Source organism: Leptosomus discolor, chromosome 6 (assembly GCF_034619465.1).
Source record: "Leptosomus discolor isolate bLepDis1 chromosome 6, bLepDis1.hap2, whole genome shotgun sequence".
In the NCBI taxonomy this organism is placed as follows: domain Eukaryota; kingdom Metazoa; phylum Chordata; class Aves; order Leptosomiformes; family Leptosomidae; genus Leptosomus; species Leptosomus discolor.
The window spans coordinates 23,357,115-23,367,858 of NC_141396.1; the positions used below are offsets into that span (position 1 = coordinate 23,357,115).

The 10,744-nt window shown below is 44.4% G+C and overlaps 1 protein-coding gene across 3 annotated transcripts in view; it reads right to left on the reverse strand.

Moving 5' to 3' along the window:
- The window catches only part of SORBS1 (sorbin and SH3 domain containing 1), an 81,524-nt gene extending 79,171 nt beyond the window's left edge, over positions 1-2,353 (reverse strand). For all 3 annotated transcript variants that reach the window (XM_086466360.1, XM_086466361.1, XM_086466359.1), the window contains exon 1: positions 2,322-2,353. In XM_086466360.1, the coding sequence (XP_086322486.1) occupies positions 2,322-2,353 (32 nt within the window). The remainder of the gene's footprint in view (positions 1-2,321) is intronic.
- Between the last annotated feature and the right edge of the window lie 8,391 nt (positions 2,354-10,744).

The window sequence follows — 10,744 nt, forward strand, 5'->3', positions numbered from 1 at the left end:
ATTTCTAGGGTATTTTAAATAACAATCTCATATTCATCTTGGCATGAGACACAAGGCATAGCATTTGAGAGTGGCAGAAGCTGAGATTTCTGTTCAGATTTATATGTCATATGTATGTTAACATCTCATAGATGGAACCACTTTACAAACAAGCTGATGTACAATATCCTATATAAGAGAGCTCACTGGGCACAGCTCTCAGGCTGCCAACTCCAGAGGGAAACCTGTAAATGATTTAACAGCACACTGCAACCTGGGACCGTTCAGGACATGTAACACAGCTGAGACTCATACAGGAATTTGGGCAGGGAGCACGTAACTACTTTAATTGGGATTTATTTACAGTTAAGGGGTAATTAATTCAATGACACCAGAAATACCTTTTTGCAAAAGGGAAATCTTTCAATCTGCATTGACTGCACCTAGCCAAGAGGATGCTGCCTTTATACTTCAGCTGGAAGAAATAGAAGATTCCTTGAGTTCAAGCTGTTGTGAGACTATTTGTAAGAGCTGTGCAGCTGGGGTGCTCTGCATACTGCACTTAACTCTCTGTACACCTCTGATACTAGGCCACTTGTGCTTCTGCAGAACAATCGCTGTAAATAAACAGACCCAAATTCCAGAAGCCCTAATTATGTATAACAATGGAACCATTCAGCTGACTGTAGGATTGAGGGACACAAACACTACATTGCATTTACTACAGTGAATGGCATTCTATAAATACAATCAATTAGATCATCTAAACAACATCCAGCAGCTTCTCTTGCATGATTTTGTATAACAAAGAATACAAAGGCTGTCTTCACCTCTGTTACACACTCTCAAACAGTGAAGCAGTAAGTAAGAGGAAGTTGCATTAAGTAGAAATACTAATTAGAGATTGACTAGTGTCACAAAGTTCAAATCCAGATTACAAACATTTCACAAAAACGTTAGAGAAGTTTCTGATGTACCTCTGACACATAAACCAGATACTTTAATGCTACAGACCGCCTTATACCATCCCAGACACATCCCAAGATTCCCAGTTGTGTAATGCAGAGGATTGCACAGGCATTAATGAGTGCTCACTATGGCAACCACACCAAACATTAATTTTTAATTGCGACCTCTGCTAGCAATAGCTATTTTGAAACTCTGCACAAACACTCACTAAGCAACAGCTAACACTTTTCAAGGTGTATAGGTGATATTCCTATTTTATGCAGATATACAAGATTTGGGCCTCTATTCTATGCTGCATTTGATATCAGCTGAGCTGGTACAGTGTAACAAGCTGCACGCATCAGTCTTACAGGTTGCTTTTTACAGTTTGAGAATAAGCAAAACCAGTTTGAGAGTTTGTTTCATTTACACACAACTGCAATGACCTCTAGGGAACCACATAGAGCTAAGCCTAGCCAATGCATATAGGGGAGGCCAGGCATACAGTACTTCCAACACACCTTTGAGAAGCCTAGGGATGCAAGTTGAGATTAGATAGGGTCATTCCCCTTAGACATTGCCAACCTGGAGGCATTACTACACTAGAAAGATTCCCAGGGAACTGATTCATCTACCTGGATGATCAGGCACAAAAAGGTCCCAGCAAAACTCAGAGGCTGGTCACTGTCACACGTGCAAGGCCAGACAGCAAGCCCATGCCTGCCAGGCCATTCAGGCTAGAGTGCTGGCTAGCTAGCCTTGTTGGACTGTGCTGCCTCTGAAGTCACCTACACACTGGACTGAAGAACACAGTGACTGCTCCTCTACTCACTACTGAAAACACTCAGAGAAAACTGAACTGCTGGGTTAAGCAACAGTCTGACATTCAAAGCGTCTCCAGAAATAGCACAGAGTTACATTCCAGAAGCCAGTCCTCAGCTTCACTTCCCTCTGACTCCTTCAGCCCCAGGTGACAAATTCACATATTGCTGAGAACTCAACATCCATTTTCATCACTTTCTTTTTAGCAACTGCCTCAGAATCAGCATTCAGGAATTACTTTCAATCCCTCCTTCCCATAAAAATAGTCAGGAGAAAGATCCAGTCACTAGGGTAAGGCGGCAAGGATCTGCCCATTTCCCTTAATGAGGACACAAACCCATGTAATGACTACCTTGGTATCTCCTCTCTTTTCAAGCAGCAACTGGAAATACCTATCCAAATAAAAGAAGCAATCTGAAATGCAGTGTGTACAGCCCCAACAGACTTACCCACTCAATGCACATTAGCATACACCAGTGCCATGTAAAGTCCTGGGAGCTCAGCTCCCAGCAGCTCTTAGGGGACTAGCTTTGACTAACTGTGATTAAAAAACCCCATACTGGTGTCCTTACCTTGATTCAGGCTTTTCAGTTAATGGCGCCATTTTCTTAGTCCCTTGATTTCACTCCATAAGAGGCATGAAAGAGTTAAGGAAACCTTTCACTGTTGTGCAGTCACTTGACTGCTGAGGTGTAACAAGAAATTTGTGGAGGCATCTCTCTCTCTGGCACCCTTCAATACTTTGCTCCTCCTCCTGCTGTACTTTAATTAGCCAGTTGGTTCTTAGTCACCCCATCCTGTCACTAGGCTTGCTCACCATCAGCTACCCCCACCCAGCCTGCCTGTCACTCCCCTGCCACTGTCATCATGAAAGACACTGACTCTTCCTGCAGCTCTGGAGATAAAGTTTGGAAGTGACACTCCATGGTAGCATGGGTATAGGATGCACTTTAGAAAGGAAGTGACAGGCAGATCTTGAAGAAATACTATAGTACAGGGAAAGTACTTGAAAAAACACCTTTTTTTTTTAAACCAAGTAACATCTGCTTGTCAAGGAAGGAATATTTTCATTAGCAGTGGACATGGCAGATCCTATGTCAATGGGTAGGAGCTGAAGGGGCAGCTAAAGTTTCTGCACTTGGCAGCTGAGATTTGTAGCATAAATACCTGACATGACACAAAGAGAAACTAACTGCTTGCATGGCTATTACATATTATACGCCCACTCCACAGGCATCGTAACAGGCATCAAAGGAGCTTTTAAGTCACAAGCTGTACTAGGGTGCCCTTGGAGTGGAGTGTTCCCACCACAGTGCAGACTGGCTCCCCTTCAGACAGCCTAAGACTCGAACTGGAGTGGAGGTGGTGCCGGCTTTTAGAAGAGTGAGGGTATACGCACACATCCACAGGCCTGGGCAGCCTGTTGGTAAGGAAGGTGAGCAGCAGCACAGAATCACCTTTCCTTCCACAGTGAATGTCTATGGGACAAATGACTGGGACCAAGACCTCTTGAAATCAGACCTTGGAGGCTGGTTCATGCAAGACCAGGTGGTAGCTTATAATAGTGGAAATAATTTGAAGGAGACCCTCAAGTCTCTTGGTACTGTCCTTTGTCCACAGACCACAGCAACCAGTGCACCAAGCACTGCTGGCTTTCATGACTGACACTCCAGAGTGTTTCTGCAGCCTGTCTCTGGATTTTGATTCCTCAAGTATGCATGCACAGGCATTGATCTGCTGCCAAACTCACAGACTGAAAAAATGTACTGAAAATCACTGTGAGGTGAGCATCTCAGCATTCAAACAAGACCTAGAAAGCAACACAGATGGCAAGTGCTGCTGATTGCAGAAGGGTATAGAGCAAAGGTTACTGTGTGGGTCACTGCTTACTCTAACTTCAGATTCTTTCAGTAAAATGTTAGTGAAGGACATAGAACAAAGGTCTCCAAATACCTACACACATAAACGCATACTGATACACCATGAAATGCTGACTGAGGTTTGTCAGCAACAAAAGTTCTCCCTTTTTCCTCCCCAATACACCTTTCAGCACCCCAATACTTACCTCCCGCCAAATGAAGCATTTAATTGTTAGCCAATGTAGACACAATACTCACTTGGTATATTGGCTAAGGGGCCAGAAGAGGTTGGAAAATGCTTCTCTATTTTCCTTCATTTAAGACCAATTTCATACATCAGTGTGAACTGGTAGTTCTAATTAGAGTGGCCCCCGAGCCCACATTTACTACAACATCCCAAAAGCCTAATGCTGGGGAGCTTGTACGTGGGATTTTGGTTTTGTTTACCCCAGCATATATCAGAGGCTATTTGCAAAATTCAGGTCTGGATCTAGGTTTAGACTCCAGCTCCTTTAAAAGTCAGATGTATTTGGTTTGGGTAGAAGAGGGTTATTTCAGACATATCAACAGTCAGAATAAAGGACGATGGAAACCAGTATGGTTTGAATGGTCAGATGCTACTGTCCTGTCTGCAAAAAAAAAACCCACCAAAAAAAAGGCAAACCCCCATGTTGTTCTCAAGAACAAACCAGGAAAGCCAAAAAAAAGCCCACAATGTTGTCCAAAGTAAGCTGTGTAGTCATCACCAGCTCCAAGTACTTGAAACATATTCGTTTATACAACAGTATGCAACAGGAGACCTCCCTCACCACCTGAAGATAACTTCCTTGATCTTCTTCAAGGCTGTTGTGGAGCCTGGACCACATGAGTGTGTCAGTTGGAAGCCCTGCTTGCTATGTAGCAAGGGTTAATAAACAAGCCTCTGACAGTTTGTCTTCAGGTAACAAAAATGACCATGATCGAACTGTTAGAAGAGCAGAAACCATACTGTAAAAATAATAGCTAACGCACAAAAGAATGGCACCTAAGGAAAGGCAAAGCAGAGAAGGATCCAGGGATTGGCTCAGGTCCAAACTTAGAAAGTTCAGATCAAGAATTGAGTCTGAAACACTTGTGGCCTTTGCAGGAACTAGCTTAGACAACCTTCAAACAGCTTGGCAAGGAGGGAGGAGTTTCTGCTACAGACAACCACTTGGATGGAAAACTGAATTTTCACTATTCCACTTGGGTGAAGGGAGAACTGGGCAGCAAGCTTTGCAAGGCTGCAGGGCCGCATAGCTTGGTTGTTTCCAAAGTCAACCTTGAGTGCAGGATAAAAAGCTCCATGAAGTGTTGCTGTTTTACCACCAATGCACAGCAATAGTGTACTATGCATTGCAATTTTCCTGGCACCTACCACTGCACAATCACTGCTGTATTTTTCTCCCCATGTCTTTCGCAAAGGCATCACCACCATAACGGCTGAAGGAAATGGCAAAAGGGACAAAACAATTTGCACAACAAAGGAAGTCTTTGGCACAACAGGGGCAGATGCTAGTTCTAGGATGTTCTGGACCACTGCTCTAGAAGCCACTGGACAGGCCTACCCCTCATCATGTCTGTTTTGCTACCAAAGTCATAACCAAATCCTTTCACAGGAGGGAGTGGGTTGTTCCAGTTGTAAGATACCCTAGAAAGCTTGCTGCACAATCCATACAGCTTTTGTGTTTTGATAAATGTCATACAGCCATACTAGCTCTTTTATGCCTCCCCAATATGCCATGGGGCTAGGCTTTCAAGCCACCAGAAAAGGTCAAAGAGGTGCTGTGACATGCAGTTTAGAAAAGGAGGTACTTTTGATAGATCCGGGAGATGCTAAGCAAAAGTGATTGAGCTTACTTGGCTTTGCAGATGGAGAAGGCGGCAAGCAAACTTACATCACAGTCGTGCTTTTAGTTCAGTTCCCTCTGAGTTCTGGGGTTTGAACTCCAAAACAAAACTCAGCCAAAATAACATGCTGCTGCTAGAGTTCCACCCAGTACCATGAATGAGCACAAACTCATTCACCCAGCATTCTTGCCCTGCTGGACTGGAGCTTCTGCTTTGTTACAAAACAGCCAGCCAAGTTCTGGTTAGGATAGTTTTACAGCACCCTCCCTGCTATCAGAGATGAGCCCTAGCTTGCCCCAAAGCTCCCAACACCCAGATACCCTTCGATGCCTCAGACCTGAGCCTGAACTCTACAGCTCAGTCCTCACCAGCTGAAAGCTACAGAAATCAGTGTCACCACAGAATGAAATACTGCCGCCAGTAGCCCCTGCAACCTGCCAGGCACCTTAGTGCAACTGCACAAGGACTCATGAAGCACTTACAGCTGAACCTGCACAGCATGAAGCAGTTCAGACTGTCACCAGAGACTGAGCAAAAATCCTTGTAAAAATGTATACAGGCCTTTTAACAACTTTAGATAGGAACTTAATCCACTAGTAGGAGCAAGTCTGCAGGGCACAAGAAGTTAAGGGGTAGCAAGAGGCCCTTGTAACAGTAACGTGTGTATTAATCCAGTGAAAGCGCATATCCTGCTGAGTGTACAGAGAGACCAGCATGGGCTACCAGACAAACTGCTAGAAAATCTTCTCAAATGGCTGAGAAAAACAAAGGCGTTTGCCTTCCTTGCTGAAGACTGAAGTCCTAGTGTCCCTTCTGGCTGTGCACAATACGGATATGCTGCTGTAGGCTGGTGATCCCTCATTTAAAACAGAAAAAAAATGCTACCTGGTAGGATCACTGTTTACCAGGATTTGGGACCTACAGCATCTTAAGGGAGACTTCTGAGAGAGGCATGGCTCCCGCTGCTGTCTTCTACTGACTGGAGAACTCAGAAAGAGCTAGAAAGCACTGCCTCACACTAACACAAGCTGGGAGTGATCAGCTGTTTAGCAGTCACCCAAGTAGCAGCTTCTCCCAGCTCCCACTGATCTGCTGACCTATTTAAACTTTCATGCATAAAAGCAAGTATAACCTTGCCCATCTACCTTGAACAGCTTCTGACCTTCATCTAAGCAACTTTGTGGAGTACAGGGCCTGCTAAATACAAGACTGCAGGGGAAAAACTTTGGCTTCAGCTATGCTTACCCAAGTCCTAAGAAAATTAATGGCAGTTACAGCATGCAATCAACAAAACACACATCCTCACCTGTACATAAGCATCCCCAGCTCTTTGTACCCTGTAGTGACACTCAGGCAAAATGGACGCAAAACTTTTATGCTGTGATTTGTGGCATATGTGCCAAACTGGGGCGTGGGACACAAGGATTATGCTCAGTGATCACTGGATAGTGTGTGGCAGGAGAACCCAGGCTCTGTCCCTCCACTACAGAAGACCATCAATGGCACTTCACGTAACAAGTTTAGCTTAGGCGAGAGACACCCTTACTGATCCTACCAGCGCCTCATTCAATGAAAGGCACCACTGGCTTTGAAGGTAACAGAATACAGCCCAATCAATATTAAAAGCTTTTGTAACAGCACTAGCTGTTTACCAGTGCTCTTAACCTTTGTGCTGTAGAGCTTAAATTAACCGTAAGGTACAGTCAGGACAAAATCATTTCAGATACGACACAGAAGGAAGCTGATTTTTGTGAAATTTTCTCATCTTTTTTTCAGACTCAAAATACTCAAGATATTTAGCATAATCTCTGGGCCAGCACCAGAGCTTACTGCCTCTTCCAAAGACAGTGATATGGTAGGTTGTCAAGGGTAAAAAAGGAGAGGTAGGAGTGCAGTAAAGAAGGGAACTAGCAGAAGCAGCAAAGAAAAATCAGACTCTGCTCTCTCTCCATCCCAGTATTTTCCTGCAACACTTTTCTCTGTGCCCTAATTGCCAAAGACAAGTGAATATCAAATCAGGCTACCCACAGCTGATCCTCCGTTCTCCAGGAACAGAACTACAGAGCCAAAAGAAGCAACGTGTCTTCCAGTAGATCAGCCTGGGCATTCATGGAAATTAAGTCCCAGCAGTTCTGCCCAATGTACTTCCTGTGTGTATCATTAACAAGTAGATATCCAGCCCAAAACACCAGGCTGAGGAGAAATTTGGATTTGCATCTAACCTGGCCAGCTGGCTGGAATTATTAACCAGTTACATTTGTAACTATGAAAGCTAATGAGAGAGTAATCATATGCCACAGTTGACAACCAAAAGTCATTGCCTTTGGGAGATAATGAGGGTTTACATTTCCCCTTCTCATTGATTCCTCTCCCTCAAACTGTGGCTGTCACAGAGTTTTGAAGGCGTCAATGACTTTAAATCTGTCCTCTAATGGCAACACTTAGGTATAGGTGTATTGAGAGGAAATGTGCTTGAACCTCTCCAAGGAGACAAAGACAAAAGCTGATCTTCCCCCGTCCCCTCCCACCACATCAACATTTCTCATCAGAGCAAAGAAACAGCAACTGGGTGACTAAGTAATGATAATGACTGCTGCTCAGTGCACTGCTGGCCTCTGATTAGATTCTTCTTGGCTTCTAAGTAGATTAAATTTAAAAAAAACCCCAAAACTGGCCATTTAGGGAGGCAGGATTGGCCTATTAGCATCTGTACAGGGCTCAGTCAAGATGCTCCTGGGTCATTGTCTCTATCCAGAAAGTCCAGACCCTTCACCGTGGTGACCTGGGAATGAATTAAACTAAGATGTTGCTCATCAGGCCATGAGCTGCTCCCACAACCCTTTGTGTAAAAAGTTCCTTAGCCCAAAAAACACAGCTCAACAGGCCTTGGGGAACATTCACCTCTGGAGGCCCAGAGGCATTGAAGTTTTCACATCCTATACTAACTGCCCTGTACTGAACAGGCAAGAGCTATGAATCTACGAGCAGACTGGGAAGACATTAAGGAAAACATTTGAAACACAGTGTCCCTTCCAGCATCTCTGCCTCATCGACTCTCCATCTGTTCCCAAAAGTTCAACGGAAAAAATGAAAACTCCATCCTCCTGCTTTCTATAAACTCACTCTCACTGTTACTGCTATGGTTTCTGGCACAGTGCTGCACCATTTAAACCTCTTTTATAGTCTAAGATAGGCAGAGCTGGTGTGATCAGCTGGCTGGAGCCAAAATGACATTCTGGGCAATGCCTTCTTCTAGAAGACATCCTGCTCTGTCCCCAGGGGAAGTAGCAAATGGAGGACTCGTTGCACCTTACAGCAGCCTGAGTGACTTTCAGCATTCACTTGAAGCAATGAATTCAGGAAGCAAATAAGGCAGCAGCTAATGACCAGCAGGCCCTGGGAAATCTGGCCATCAGTGAGAACAACAAACTCTTTAGCAACCTCTCCAACAGCTCTCTGCATGCACTAAGGGCAGTTTTCTCCTTTGCAGGAGAAACGATTAGAGAGTCTTGGACCTACTTGGTAGCATTTTCTGCACTTTGCCTCCCCCACCAACAAAAGATATAGTCAAGATTTTCCCACTGTGTTTTCATAGACTTCCTTTGTTTCCTGGTGCACTGGCTAGATATTTTATTCTTCCCCTCTGTGCCTTTGGTCCAGTTCGTCAGGCCTGGAACTGCTTTGTCTCCACTAAGTGCCAGATGCCTGAACTAAATGTCTGAAGTGAATAGTTGATCTGCACCATGCTTTGGAGGTCACATTAAAAACCAACAGAATATCTTAATTAGATATTAAAAAACAACAAATGCAAAACAGCATAGTATACAAGTACTTCCCTGCATTCCCATGAGCCTCCAACTAAAGGAAAAGAGTAATTGGACTAAAAATAGAAAATAGAAAAGCAAGTATTTTCTCTCATATAAAAAGGTAATGTAAAAGGAGCCATTTAGAGCTCCACCTAACCTAGAATGGGGGCTAGAGAGTAAGCCATTCTCCTCAACTCCTATATGGGCTATCCAGGCCCTGGTACTCAATGCTGTGCACTCCTTGAAGCACAGATGTGCCATACCTTGATGTCACTTGACAGCCAGTAGGACTGAGCAGGCATGAGGGATAAAGGAAGAAGGAAATGAGATGTCATCACTTGGTTGATGACATAGGTCAGCCACAGTGCAAGCACGAAGCACTGCAACTCCCAGGGACGTCTCTGAGAATCAAGGCTTCTTAAGAGATGCTCTGTTTCCACATCAATGCCTGACTGCATCTTTCTAGCTGGAGGAGAACCAAGTATTGCATTCCCTTCCCTCTAAAGCAGCCGAACTGAGGGGAAGGAGCTTCCCTCCCTTTTGCAGTCAAAGCACAGGATCATATTCAAGCCTGGTGTAAAATTGTCCATCTCTAGAAGAGACTAAGTAATTGTTCCAGTTAAACAGCGGGGTCTGTGTGATTTTGCTTATAAGGCAGCAGGAGGAGAATGACATAAAACTTGGCTTGATACATCCCAAAAGCTTCTCCAGCTTCCTCTCCCACAGCCTGGACTTTCATTCCTCAGAGAGGACTAGTTCATAAAAGACACAGTGCAGACAAGAGCCTCTGAACGTTCATCATGCAATAGACTGATGCAGATCCCCCTTACTGGAAGGGCTCTGTACCACCAAAGGAGAGAGATATAAGCAACCATCGAGAATTACATTGTCAGTATGGATGAGGCTCTGGCATGGAGACAAACATCAGGTACAGTGTTATAGGGGAAAAGAGTTGAGATGATCATACGGAACTGAAGTTTGAGACCACTAGAGCATCCGTGCAGAGGAAAGGGAAGGGGAGAGACAGGAGAGACTGCTCCCCTGATGCTTTTGGCCTTTTTAGAAACAAAGAAAGTAGTCGTCCAGAAGAGTTGTGTTCGCCATTTCTGGGATGCCAGAGATTCAGTCTTCTGTAACTGCTACTTTGACCTTTGCCTTCCTGATCGCAAACAGGCTGCATATCAGAGTCATCCCAAGGTGAAAAAACAGTCTCAAGAGCTTGACAGATGAGCCTCAGCCTTGATCGGGTCTAAGATTTCTGCTTCAATATTCTCAAAGGCTGATGCGCTTTTCCCTCAGGCAAGTAAGAATATCAAACGTTATCTCAGAACTGTCAAGTCTCTTTCAACCCATGACTTAATCTTAGACCAAACAGTACCAAAGACCCCACACCATCTCCTCTAAAGAAAACAAATCAGCTTCACCAGTATTTGTAGCCTAAATCTAGTCCAGTAGCCCCTT